Source organism: Cetorhinus maximus, chromosome 10 (assembly GCF_964194155.1).
Source record: "Cetorhinus maximus chromosome 10, sCetMax3.hap1.1, whole genome shotgun sequence".
In the NCBI taxonomy this organism is placed as follows: Eukaryota; Metazoa; Chordata; class Chondrichthyes; order Lamniformes; family Cetorhinidae; genus Cetorhinus; species Cetorhinus maximus.
Window position 1 is genome coordinate 30,488,402 of NC_135888.1, and position 14,225 is coordinate 30,502,626.

At 42.5% G+C, this 14,225-nt stretch overlaps 1 protein-coding gene across 1 annotated transcript in view; it reads left to right on the forward strand.

Moving 5' to 3' along the window:
- The window catches only part of cacna1ba (calcium channel, voltage-dependent, N type, alpha 1B subunit, a), a 721,116-nt gene that overhangs the window by 532,765 nt on the left and 174,126 nt on the right, over nucleotides 1-14,225 (forward strand). The window contains exons 13-16 of the mRNA XM_078550316.1: nucleotides 5,628-5,831; nucleotides 8,536-8,648; nucleotides 8,738-8,850; nucleotides 13,009-13,140. Coding sequence (XP_078406442.1) covers nucleotides 5,628-5,831; nucleotides 8,536-8,648; nucleotides 8,738-8,850; nucleotides 13,009-13,140 — 562 coding nt within the window. The remainder of the gene's footprint in view (nucleotides 1-5,627; nucleotides 5,832-8,535; nucleotides 8,649-8,737; nucleotides 8,851-13,008; nucleotides 13,141-14,225) is intronic.

Below are 14,225 nucleotides of genomic sequence, written 5' to 3' on the forward strand. Positions count from 1 at the left end.
AATCTGGAATTAAACCATCGTCGATTGTTGTAAGAACCTATCTGGTCCATTGATGCCCTTTAGGGAAGGAAATCTACTAGCCTTACCTGGTCTGGCCTACATGTGACTCCAGACCCACAGCAATGTGGTTAACCTCTGAACAAGGGAAATTAAGGATGGGCAATAAATGCTGGCATAGCCAGCCAAGCCCACATCCCATGAATAAAAAAAAAACCACCGACACTCACCCACCCGTCTTCACCCACCGCCACCATCCACACTCTTCCACCCACATTCACCCACACATACTGATCCACTCGCCCTCACTTACTCACTCACCCATTCTCGCATTCACTTACTTACTTACCCTCACTCACCAAATCGGCTGTGGGGGCAGGGGAGGTGTGATGAGAGCAGAAGGGAGACCTGGAGCAAGGCCTGAGGCCTAGCGGCACCTGAACGCCAAGGTCCGTGAGAGCTGGTTGAACATGGGAAGAACATGGGGAGGAACCGGGGGAACACAGCTGGAGCAGGGGGAATACGGCTGGACCTAGGCCGAAGCACTGTGAGCACGCTCCAGCTTTGCCAGTGCTCACCGTTCCTCCAATCACAGCTTGCTCCTCTTCCATGTTTGCTGCTGATAGGTTCAATAGTGAGATTATCAGCAGCAAATGTGGGAGAGAAACAGACTGTGATTGGAGGAACAGACCCCTGCAGAAATCTTCAAACTGACTGACCCATCCTGCTGGCTTTTTCAACAAACCCTCCGGGGGCCACATGGAGTGGGGGGGTGCTTCATGGGCCACAGTGGCCCATGGGTTGCCCAAGCCTGATTTAACAGATCTCAACCTCTGGAACAGCTAGGGTGCCTCGATCAAGATCCACATCTCCGGTTCAGGAGGGACAGTGGGCGGGGGAGGGAGCAGACACAAATCAAAGTCAACATTTTAAACGCTGCTAAAAAATAGTGCATTGAGGGAATCAGATCCAGTGAAGAGGACTGAAGCAGGCTCAGCTTTGATGTCCACAATGCTCAAATTGGCAGACGGCATTGACTACTTAGTTTCGTACATGCAGTGTAGACTCCTGGTTAGGCAGAGCTGCCCAAGCTGTTGGAACTTCAGCCAGAAAACAGCCGTTCATGACATAAGGGGAGAAAACTGAAAGAGAAAATAAAGGCTGCATTTTCCCACTAGTTCTGAGAGGGCCCAGAAGCCAAAACAGAGTGAAGCTGGAAATAAGAGCGAAGCTGGAAATAAGAGCAGCCCAGACCGGCAGAAACTTGCATCATATAATAGCATGGCTAACTTGAAACCAAAAGTGGCATTCAAGGCCATCAAACGGGCAATATATTTTGAACAAACAGTAGGAAAATAGATGCAACCCCGTGACGTCCTTTATAACCATTGGTATAGAGGGGGAAATGGTGAAAATCCAAGGCCTACAACAGGCTGAATAAGTTGTGAGAGGGATTGCATGCAGCATGATCACTGGGTTTACATTCTAATAGAAAGAAGACAGCACACTTTGTAAAAAAAAATGTTTTTTTTTCTTTTTTAAAAAAGAGCTGCACTTTTTCCTTTTTTTTTAAAGGAGCTGGAACGGATCCGAAGCCGGCAGCAGTTTCTGTAGATGACGCCAGCAGCAGTTAGTGTTATTTTAATTATTTCTGCATCTCATATCACCAACATTTCATCTTTGGCTTTTTGTTTTCAGTCACCTGTGTGATTTTTTTTTGATGACCGTGGTAAAAAGCACAGAGTCTAAGATTATCACATAGATAATAACTATTCCCAGCACTCAAATCATAACACTGCAGCACCACTTTCCAATCTATGCCCTCTTCAACTAGGGTTCCCTATTACGAGTGTGGATTCAGTGAATTTATTTTTGGCGTTATTTTTATTCCTTTCCAAGTGTGTTATTTTCTTACTTTCCAACTGCCCAGTCTTTCAATAACAGCTTCTGTTCAGAAACCAATCATTAACATTAAGCCTGAATTGGAGGTCTGTGTATACCGTTCATTTTCCTTCTACTTTGTCTCCACACCTGCCAAACAGTGGATAAATTTTATAACATCATGGTCCTATTCCTCAATGGAATTGCTTCACTAATGCACATGGGAACAGATCAGAGTGAGCACCTTTAAACTTCGAGCACTTTGCCTATTTTACTGAAGTCCAATTAATGGCCTACTGTTTCATGGTTTTGGGTTGTCAGCCTTCATAAGCTTCGAACTACTTTAGCACTTTTCCAACCTGAGGGAACAGCCTGACTTTAGTGAGCTATTAAAGATATGGGAAAAGGCTTATAAAGTATATGTCCCAGCTGTTTACAGATATGATCAGGTCAGTGTCAAGTGTTGGTGAGTTTCTCTTTTTCATTCTAAGATGGCAGGGATTGGCCAATTAGAGAGGCAGCCTGTGTGAAAGTAGGCCCAACACAATTAACCCTTGAAGTTATAATAGTCCATCTTCATAATATGTTTACATTTTTCCTTCTGTGTGCATCTCCTGTCAACTTTTTCATTATAAATTACAGTGTCTCCATTTATAATGGAAACAGGGTGCCTGTAAATTTGTCACCCTGTAATTATAGCCTCTTGCCTATAGAGGCACTGGAGCATGGCAAGTTTGCAGAGGCTACTCCCATCATCAATGCAGACATAGGAGTTTATAATGGAAGTATAAAACTTAAGACAGAATGCCTGCTCCAATTGTTCCCTGCCCACTGAACCCTACTTCGTCTGAAAACCAGACTTGGTCTTCCCTCCATGTGTACAGCACCGTGGGACATTGTCAATTTATGTGCAATGTTTTCAAAACACAGTTGCAACAGCAAATGTGCAGTTAAATCTTCCAACTGCTTTCTTTTTTTCCTGTTTTATTACAGTTTAACTATTGAGATATAATTCCAAAAACAAGTAACAGCAAATTGGAATTAATCATATGGGCTCTCCGCAGTGCAGCCTGCTGTTGTTAATTCAGTTATGTTTTATGCTAAATCATTTAAATTATCCAGTAATTCAAACAAAGTGATTGGAACAAAACAGCACTAGAGGCTTTCTTCTTGAGCACAATTCACATTCGAATTACCCCGTAATTTGAATAGAAACAACATCTAATTAGCAGAAATAGCTGTATTTAAAATGGAAGTATGGAGAACTGTCCATTCATCTGACCATGCATTATTAAACAGAAAGTCAACCCAGGTCACTTACCCTGCAGTAAGTTGGCAGCCTTTTCCAGCAGGATTTGAGAAAATCCTAGGGGTATTAAATTTTAATTGGAGGAAAATGTCATAGATTTCATTTTATGTTATTGTTTATGTTTTTACTTGCAGCTTCCTTCCACTGCTCATCTTCACTCATTTCTTTTCATGTTCAATTTCTTGGCTATCTTCTGCAGCAGTCTTCCTTTGTCAGGCCCATGGAAGACTGCAGTAGAAAATTGTTCAGCCAGTTGATATAAAAATGCACTTGCTTGAAAATGCTGTTTGAAAATTTGACACATAATGTATTAATGGCAACAGTTGGGTACCGCTGGAGTGTAAATTTGCTACTTCAATCTGTTGTTTCTTATTAATGTTCTCCATACATCAAACAGTGCATCCACAAAAACCACAACTGGGTAAACTAAGATTAGTTTGTGAACTCTACAGCAGACTTCTGTCAGGATAATTTCTGTTTGAGAACTAGCACTGAGGCAATTACGTACAAACACCAGCTCATCACCTCATTTAGTCATTAACATTTTCTGTTTTTTAACCAGGGTTGATATGTGAACTCCTCTTTCTTGATGAGTTTCTTTCTGGGGTTCTTGAGGAATCAACTGCCCCGAAAATAAACAATCTCCTAAGTAACAAAATTACTCAGTTCACTTTTGAACAAACTTAAATATTCCAAGTGTGGTGTTGCCATATCAACCAATAAAAAATTGCTGTGAGAATAATGAAATTTGAATCTTAACATGGGAAATGAAATAGTGCGATGTACACTGCATAATGATGTGAATGTTGTGTGCTGGTCACTTGTGGTCAGTTTAGGCATGGCTACTGTTTTGACTGTTTCAGCTCCTGTGTGTTAGAGTTGATGCCTTTTTATAAAAGAAATATGTGTAGCAGAGTTAAATGCTATAGAGACGTGTGGACTTGTACTCAGGGAGAGTGAGGATCTCATCCCTACAATGAGTTCTCAGTGTTAACCTGGCTTTCTAGGAGGTGTTGAGTGAAAACAGTTTCCCTGAGGGAGAGAAAGAAGATTGGAGATATTAGATGGAGACAGCTTATTGACACTGTATGTTCCTTGCTACTCTACCACCCACAGTGCTTCTGGCACCAATGTCGGAGGCCTTGGTACTTGTCCAGAAAATGATGCATAGTACCAGGGAAATATATAAGAAGATAGAAACTAATTATAAAACAGGATGAGAAAGAGGTGTCATCTTTTCTTATGAACTTGGTGCTGCTCGAAGTGATGGATAATTGTGTTGGAATGCTGCATATTTTCTTTCTTTATTGCTATCAAGCACATGAGGCTCAGTTGTAGCTAGGGTTAAGTGCAGGATAAACATAGGGACAGGCCATTCAGTCCCTCAAGTGTAATCTATTGGAATATTATTTCACTAATTCAACAACGTGCCCAAAATTAAACAATGTCTCCAAAGGGTTTTTTGAGGTGAGGTCACAAATTTCAAAACGGAGATTGATATATTTTTGTTAGGAGGGATATTGAGGGAATCAAAGAGAGTAGATGGAGTTAGATTGCAGATTGGCCATGATTTAATTAAATCATGGAACAGGCTGAAAGGGCTGAATGGCCTATTCCTGTTCCTATGGCTGAGAGTTTCAAACATCAGAAATGCACAATGTACTACATCAATGTGAGACCAGTTCACCATCACAGTTATGTTTACGGAATCTTGATGAAGCTGGGAACTTAGTATCGATTGATCCCAAGTTATGAGCTGCATTATGTTGTTTATTTGTGCTCACTCGGAACTGACCAGCAATTCCCCAAAGCTGATTTTGTTTTGGACCCTGGGAGCTATCGGGAGACTTCCATTCTCACAATCCTTGGGCTGGATTCGTTCAACCTGGGGTTTCCAAATCAAGCAGAACACTGAAATATTTTAGCATCACATCACCACAATTATTCAGCTCTGACTAGCTGCTGTCCACAGTCAACATCCATCCCCATGCCAGCAATACAAGGATCATTGGTTCTTACAGAGTACCTGATTGTTTTTCTAGACTTATTCCTCCGACCTTCAATTCCATTGCCAACCAGATAATTAAAGAGACATTTGTGCAAATTGGTGCTGTTATGAATAATTAACTGACAGTAGTTTGTTAGAAAAAGAGTGAATTAATAATTATGCTCATTTAAATAGTAAGAGGTGCAAACTAAATAAGCAGTCACAAATGAACTTGAACGGTGTTTCCCAAAAAGGAGACCTTGGCTACAATACACTTGCTGCATAGTATTCCAGTTAATCTGAATAACACACTCAACTTCAACATAAAGTTAAACCTATGGGCTTGAAGTGACATAGGATAAATTTGTCTATAAAATATCATCTCCTTTGATTTGAAGCGTTTACAATTATACTGAATTTTACACTTGTTTCAATTCATATCTCTTTTCCCAGGATTTACTCGACCCAGCCTGAAAAGTGTTAAAAATGAAAGCTCCTCATATTTTCGGAGGAAAGAGAAGAGATTTCGCTTCTTCATTAGACGCATGGTGAAATCGCAGAGTTTCTATTGGATTGTTCTCTGCGTGGTGGCACTTAATACTCTCTGTGTTGCAATTGTCCACTATGACCAGCCAATGTGGCTCACCGAGGCTTTGTGTAAGTATGCAGGACCATATTAAGCCCATTGTCAAGTATATTTTCATCTTGCTCCTATTTAGTTCAAAAATATTTATATGGGGTCAGTAAGGTGATCGAAAGGTCGGGGCCTCCTCAAGCAGTGGTGGCCCTTTCATGATGTGGCATGGCGTCCGCCCCCCACCCCCCACAACCTCCCCAGCAATGGCAAGAAGTGGCTCTAAATGGCCATTAATTGGCTGATTAAGACTCTCAATGGACCCAAGGATGGACGGGCAGCCTGCCATCTATGCTGCTGCTGTTAAAATACCAGGGAGGCAGGTAGGCAATGGGAACAGCACACCCTGCCATCAAACCCAGTTTTACGACACCCTGAAAAATATTTTCATCGGTCCGAGCCAAAACTGAGATCTCAGTATGCTTAATGTTAGCATTGTCTTTGCACTTACAGGGGAACTCCATTTTCACTGGGTGGCTACTTTTCTGCAATTAGAATGACATACAAATAAAATTCTATGTCAAGTATTCACCTGTCAATTCAGAAATAGAAAATTCTCCAAATAATGCGTCTTCCTATTGGAGAAGCCACATTCCTTTTCCTCTCCTACTTCCTTGTTGTCTTTGCTGACTCAGTCTGATTTCTCAAATTAATCCAAAATGGAATGTGTTACCCACTAGTTTACAAAACTAGTTTACAAAATTTAATCCTGCCAATGTAAGACACGGTTTTGCAACCATACACAGTAATTTGCTTCACTGGAGCGTACTTAAACTGGGAATGATCAGGCCCCAGTTCTACTGTAAGGAACAGAAGTCCTAGTGCAAATGTAAAGAAATCTGTGATAGGCTGTGCAGATTTTTCAGTTAGTACAATCACCGCACAAGGCAGGATTGAGCTGTGCTGACCAGGGGCTCCAGCTCTTAATTGTGATCCGTTGACTGCTGCAGGCAAGTTCACGTGTGTGGATACAGGTAAGGATGGGATGAGACTCGATGGCTGGGATTTAATGCAAAGGCAGCGGCCCCGACCATCAGCTGAAAAGTCAAGGGCGAGCCCATCTCTGCCGGTCCGAGAAGCCAGGACCAGATTTTATAGTCCTCAAGCAATTAGTTGCCTGAGGTGGTGGCTTCTGCTGCACCCCACACCATCCCCCCGCTACCGCTGCTGGATGTCATGCCTCCAAGAGCTGCCGGCCAATCAAAGGGAAGTTCCTCAGTCCCAGCAGCGCCAGCAGGTGCAGTGGTCATTTCTGGGACTATGGTAAACCCTAGACCAGTAGCAGTGCTGCAAGCCTGAAGTAAAGGTAAGTGGAGTGGGCTCACTGGGGTCAGCAAGTGGTCAGTAAGGTGATCAAAAGGTCAGGGCCTCCTCAAGCAGTGGTGGCCCTTTCATGATGTGGCATGGCGTCCCGTTCCCACCCCCCCCCAGAACCTCCCCAGCGATGGCAAGAAGTGGCTCTAAGTGGTCACTAATTGGATGATTAAGACTCTCAATGGACCCAAGGATGGATGGGCAGCCTGCCATTTATGCTGCTGCTGTTAAAATACCAGGGAGGCGGGTAGGCAATGGGAATAGCACACCCTGCCATCAAACCCGATTTTACGACACCCTGCCCCCCCTGCCTGTCAGCTTGCCCCTAGGCTTGCATGTGTAAAGTGGTACTCGAGCAAGGTATCAGAGCAGTTGGTACCTTGGGAATACATCTCAATATAACAACCACTTCATTACCTCTACCTACCCACTTGGTCACGTCTTCATAAAGGATGTGTTTATCAAAGTCATGCTGGTTCTCCTTCATAACCTTTACATTTTGAAATATTGTATTTTAGTTTTCTGACAACTGAAGTTAGATTAATTGTTGTCTGATTATTCTGTTTATATTCATCTACCTTCTTGGCTACTCTCCAATCCAGTCAATTTGAAGAGAATGGCAACTTATGCCCAAAATCTTTGTTATCTCCCTGCTGACTTCTTTCAACAGTACAGGGTCTATGCCTTTGGGCCTACTTAATTTCTCATCTTGTGTTTTTCAGAATAAAATCCTTTCCTACAGCTATCACCAACAATCAATATGTACAAATATTTATTTATTATCTCCAGTGTCCTTTGATCTGCTACAATCTGTTCTTCCCTCCTTTATTCCTGCGTGTTTTCCTTGCTTTAGCTATTGTTATGCTCTATACATCCTCATAACAACTCTTACACTTGCCTTTTATATTTTTTGCTAGCCTTTTCTTCAGAATCAGTTGTGGCCCATCTGATCTCCCACAATAATTCCTATATTCCTCCTGATTTTCTTTATTCCCAATTTATAAATGCACAATTCTAAAAGATAATGAGAGAAATGTGGACAAATTTATTTATGAATGCAGTTGTTAGAGCATGGAGCAGTTGAAGTGGAGACTATTTGCATTTGTTGAGGGTAGAACAGATGGACAGTTGAAGCAGAGGTCGATACAAGCCATGGGGAAAGGGTAGTGAAGTAGGATTAGCTTGGATTGCTTTAGCAAAAAAATGACACTGATATAATGGGTTGAATGGCCAACTTCTGTGCTGTGAATTTTTTTATTCTGAATATTTGGAATCCTATGTTCATAAACTTCATAGATCTTGTACACAAGCAAACAGTTGCAAGCTGTTTCTCTGATGAGCTGTTAACATGTAAGTTATGTAACAGGTCTATTATGTGCTCTGTACAATTTTAACGAATGATTCTTGTTTCAGATTTTGCTGAGTTTGTTTTCCTTGGACTTTTTCTGAGTGAGATGTCCCTGAAAATGTATGGTTTGGGACCTAGAACATACTTCCATTCCTCATTCAACTGTTTTGATTTTGGGGTAAGATCGATGTGTCATTGCATGCAGACAATGGAAATATTATTGTACAGAGCTCAGTAACCAACCGTGTGTATATACTATTTTTGCAGGTGATTGTTGGCAGTATTTTTGAGGTAATTTGGGCTGCTGTCAAACCAGGTACCTCGTTTGGTATAAGTGTTCTCAGAGCACTTCGCTTACTCAGAATCTTCAAAGTAACCAAGTAAGGAGAATATTCATTTGTTGTGAACTTCCCTTTTCAGTTTCTTGCAAAACTTTATGTTGGCAATAAAAGAAAAACATTACTTGCACTCCAATAGTTTATTTTTGGGGTTAAAACTGCGGCTCTGTAAACCCTAACTGACGATAAGGGACACTTAATGGCAAATTAGTTCCATTCTGCCTCAGTTCCAGTTCTTTAGCCTGCCATTTTATCGTATATGTTTAGAAAGTTCAGTTGTTTCCCCTTCAAAGGTTCCATTGGTTTTGCATTCATTGAATCGATTGGCAATTGTTCCACTGGACAACTGCAAGTGGGAAGGTGGCAAGACATCTTGTTGTCATGACCACACAATCCAGTGGTTCTTTGTTTACCATTTATTGCTTCCTATTTTGTTGACATAGGGCAATGGTCTCATTGTCACATTGCTTGAAGTAGCCAATTATATGAAGTATTTATGTCTAAGCTTGCAATACACATCACAGGCTGGGATTTTCCGGCCCCATTGTGGCGGGATCCACTGCGGGAGATTCGGCGGCTAGCCAAAGGCCCATTGGCTTACGGCAGCAGTGGATGATCCTAGCAGTGGGCAGGGCTGGAAAATCCCACCTATGGCCTTTCTAAGGATGTGAACAGGAAAGTACCATAAGAATTGCTCCTTTCTAATACTTACTTATTTAGAAATAGCATTTCAGTGAAGTACCATAAGAATTTTTGTTTACTTATTAAGAATTGTGTCCTTACCTGAAGCTGGAATAAAAGTATGAAATCCAGAATGAGAAAAAGCCGTTTGGCTCATCAAGTAGGCTAGATCCTAAGTGAAAGTGTAATTATTCAGTTATACATTTCCTCAGCCATCATTGCTAACAACATCCCCTATTTTAAGAAACACTTCCATCTCTAATTTCCTATGGAGAACAAAAATCAAGCAGTATTATAAATCTGTCTCTACCCCTCAGCTAGGCTTCTCAACATATTTTGGTCCCGTTCCCTTTTAAAAGTATTAATTGACCTTGAATCAACTATCATTTTTGAGAGCAAGGTCCACATGCTCACTGTCCTGTGGGATTCAGAAGCATTTTGGTGTGTATTATTTTGGTACTGATAATGAATAATTGCTCATGGAAATCATGTAAATAACTCAAAATTTAACTACTGCTACTATGTAAAATGTCTTAATATAATGGGCAGAAGTTAGCCCTTGATGGGCGGGCGGGCCCCACTGGCTCAGCGGCAGGCAGGCAGCTGAACTCCGCCGCCGAGACAGGCCCCGCCGCCATTTTGAGTGGGTGCGTCAATTAAAGCCCGCCCAGTGGGCTGCCCAACGGGAAGCGCTATGCGTTTCCTATGCGTAGGGGGGGAAGGATTCCCTAACTGTCAAAGTGCGCGCTTTCGTGCATGCACGCGAGAGAGAGCATTGCTCCCTGAGACTAAGTGCTGTCTCAGGGAGAGCGCTGAAAGTTTAATAAACCTAAAAAATAGCAAAATAAAAAATTATTAACATGTCCCCGTCATGTGACAATGTCACACGAGATGGGACATGTTCATAAATATTACATAAAGTTTATTAAAGCTTTTAAAAACAGACATGAAACCTCATCCCGCCAGTGGATGAGGTTTCATGTTTTTTCAGAAGCCCGCTGGGGCTCCTGGCCTGCCCACCAGCCTTAAGGTTGGACGGGCAGGTCCTTTAAGTGGTTTAATTATCCTGTCAGTGGCCTCAATTGGCCATTGACAGGTCGGCGGGCAGACAGCTGGTTTCGCTGTCCGCCCGCCTTCCTGAATATTGAAATGGGGTGGGATGACTTCGGGGGTTCCTCCCAATGTCATCCCGTGTCATTTTCGCGTCGGCGAGTGGACCCCGCCCCTAACTCGCCGACGGAAAAATTCTGGCCAATGTAATGTTTTCAGTCAGCTATTTTTCAAACCAAGTAACATGACACCCTCCTAATAAACTCCTAGAATCATAGAATATTACAGCTTTGGAGGAAGCCATGTGGCCCATTGTACTTCTGTAGGTATCTGAGATATGAGCTATTCTGTTACTTATTTACAAGTAGAACTTAAGCCTCGAGTGCTTCGTTGTCTTGCAGCATTCATTTCAGTTCCCAAATCTTCCCAATTATGAAGCCATTTTGCTTAAGGTTTTAGATTTTAAACATTTTTTTAATGTGAATTTCAACGTGAAGAAAAATCAGCCTTGCTAGTCTGAAACCTCCACAAATAGAAGTTTCTCAATTTTCACATGCTTATTAATCATAATTATCCTATTTCACTAAATGTTTACAGATAAATACATATTCTCTCAACCAGTTCAACAAATATCATACACATCAATAAATGTTGACCATAAGCTAACATGAGTCATAGAGTCATAGGGCGGAATTTTGCCGTTGGCGAGCAGGGGCGGGGCCCACTTGCCGACGTGTAAAATGACGCGGGATGACTTCGGGCGGAACCCCCGATGTCACCCCACCCCATTTAAATTTTCAGGAAGGCGGGGGCACAACCAAATCAGCTGTGGGCCCACCGACTTGTCAATGGCCAATTGAGGCCATTGATAGGATCAATTATACAATTAAAGGACCTGCCCATCCAACCTTAAGGTTGGCGGGCAGGCCAGGAGCTCCGGTGGGAGCTAGAAAAAACATGAAACCTCATCCACCGGCGGGATGAGGTTTCATGTAGGGTTTTAAAAAGTTTAGTAAACTTATTATGTAAATTATGAACATGTCCCATCTCATGTGACATTGTCACATGAGGGGGGCATGCTAGGGAATTTTTTTTTCTATTTTTCATATTTTTAAAAGTGTAAGCAATCTCCCTGAGGCAGCACTTTGCCTCAGGGAGATGTGTGCTCTTTCGTGTGCATGCACGATAGAGTGCATTCTCACTTTTGGGGAATCCCCCCACCCACAAAGGAAGCGCATAGTGCTTCCTGCCAAACGTCACGCTGGGCTGGCCAACGTAAAATGGTGGCGGGGCCTGCTTCTCCGACGGGAATCATCTCCGCCCGCCCGACAGGCAGAAAATTCTGCCCATAGAGGTCTACAGCACAGAAAAAGGCCCTTCTGCTCATCAAGCCTGCGCTGGTCAAACAAGTACCTAACTATGCTAATCCCATTTTCCAGCACTAGGCCCATAGCCTTGTATGCCATGGCATTGCAAGTGCATGTCCAAATACTTCTTAAATGTTATGAGGGTTTCTGCCTCTACCAGCCTTACAGGCAGTGAGTTCCAGATTCCCACCACCCTCTGGGTGAAAAAATTCTTCCTCACATCCCCTCTAAACCTCCTGCCCCTTACCTTAAATCTATGCTCCCTGGTTATTGATCCCTCCACTAAGGGGAAAAGTTCCTTCCTGTCTACCCTATCTATGCCCCTCATAATTTTATACACCTCAAACATGTCCCCCTCAGTCTCCTCTGCTCCAGGGAAAATAACCCCAGTCTATCCAATCCCTCCTCATAACTAAAACTCTCCAGCCCAGGCAACATCCTGGTAAATCTCCTCTGCACTCTCTCTAGTGCAATCACATCCTTCCTATAATGCGGATTCAGAACTGCATGCAATACTCTAGCTGTGGCCTAACCAGCATTTTATACAGTTCCAGCATAACCTCCCTGCTCTTATATTCTACGCCTCGGCTAATAAAGGCAAGTATCCCGTATGCCTTCTTAACCACCTTAACTATCTGTCCCGCTACCCCAAGGGACTGGTGGACATGCACACTTAAAAGTAGCTGCTCCGAGTCCACTCTGGCCTGATCTTATTAAAATCGGCCTTCCCCCAATTTAGAATTCTGATTTCTGGCCCATCCTTGTCCTTTTCCATAACAACCTTGAATCTAACAGAGTTATGATCACTGTCTGCAAAATGCTCCTCCACTGATACCTCTACCACTTGCCCAGCTTCATTCCCTAAAATTAAGTCCAGGACTGCCTTACCCCCCTTCTTGTAGGACCTTCAATATTTATCCAGTAACTCATTCAAACTTTATTAAAACCAGTTCAATGTTCCTCGAAGCATGTGATTTTTAAGATTGAAGTCACAGAAAAATGCGAACTAACTTTATTTTAAAAATTCTCTAACAGATGTCATGTCAAAGGAGCACTGCTGTTGTTGGTGTTTGGCTAAGGTGATTGATCTGTGTTTTTAAAGGTACTGGAACTCATTGCGTAACCTGGTGGTATCTCTACTGAACTCCATGAAATCTATCATCAGTCTGCTCTTCCTGCTCTTCCTGTTCATTGTAGTCTTCGCCTTACTTGGAATGCAGCTCTTTGGGGGACAGTAAGTCACACTCTAGTATGATATGAATTTCAAACCAGGTTTTTTTTATGACTTGGAAACTTCAATGAAAGATGAAAATCTGAACTGCAAGATCCGAGCAAGATTGAAAAGAGAAGGAGGGCATATGAAATCAATCAAGAAATAGTGCGGAGAGGAGAGGTTTTCAAAGCCTGTACATTGACAGAGGTTGGGAAGATTGACCAAGGCTATTGGTGTTCCATAGTTTTGAGCTCCGAAGAGAGGATAGGCTTGATTATCTACTGGTGGAAGTGTGGTCTAGTGAACAGCTGAAAGGGCTTTGAGGTTATCCAGAAGTAGCTGCCTGTCAAGTAAAAATTGTGCGGCTTAGGGGCCACCACCGGGAATCCATGGGAAAAGTCATCAGCACAAGGTAAATGGTTGTGATGACTCCAGATCAAAATCTGGAGGGTGGAAGCAGGAGGCAGAGGGAGGCATAGGATTTCCTTCTGGGGCCCATTGCAGCACTATTGCTCCTCCTGACCCATAGGGAGCGGTACAATTATTTTATTTGAAACTTCTGACTCTGGCTTCTGTTGCTAGCAGGTTTGGCTGAGCCAGAGATGTCACTACTGCTCCTCCAGCCAGGCCGGAGATTAATATAGTAGATGCTCCGTTTTAACTGCTTCACACTCGTGTCTGATGTGCAGGGAAAGGCTTAAAATACCCTCCAAAATGTCAATATGGTATGGGACACAGTGCAATAGGTCTTAATCTCAGGACAGTAATCCATATGGATGAGGAGAAAGAGCAAGTGAGTTGGTATTTTCCAACTTTAGAAGGAATAGAAAAGAAAGGTTCATAGAAACCAGAGTAAATGAAGATAAGACATATGCTTGAGTTGAAAGGGTTAGAAATCCTGTGATATGCCCACATCTTGGACACGTCATGTATTCACAATATTAATTATAACACTATTTCAATACTTTGAGAATGGAATAGTAACTTAAAACGACGGCTTTCTTTTATCAACTCAAATACAGCTTACACCTCTTGTGGGCTCACATGCATGTTCTGAAAATCCACAGCAAATGGTTTAACAGCACAGAATGAACCTCAATCCATTG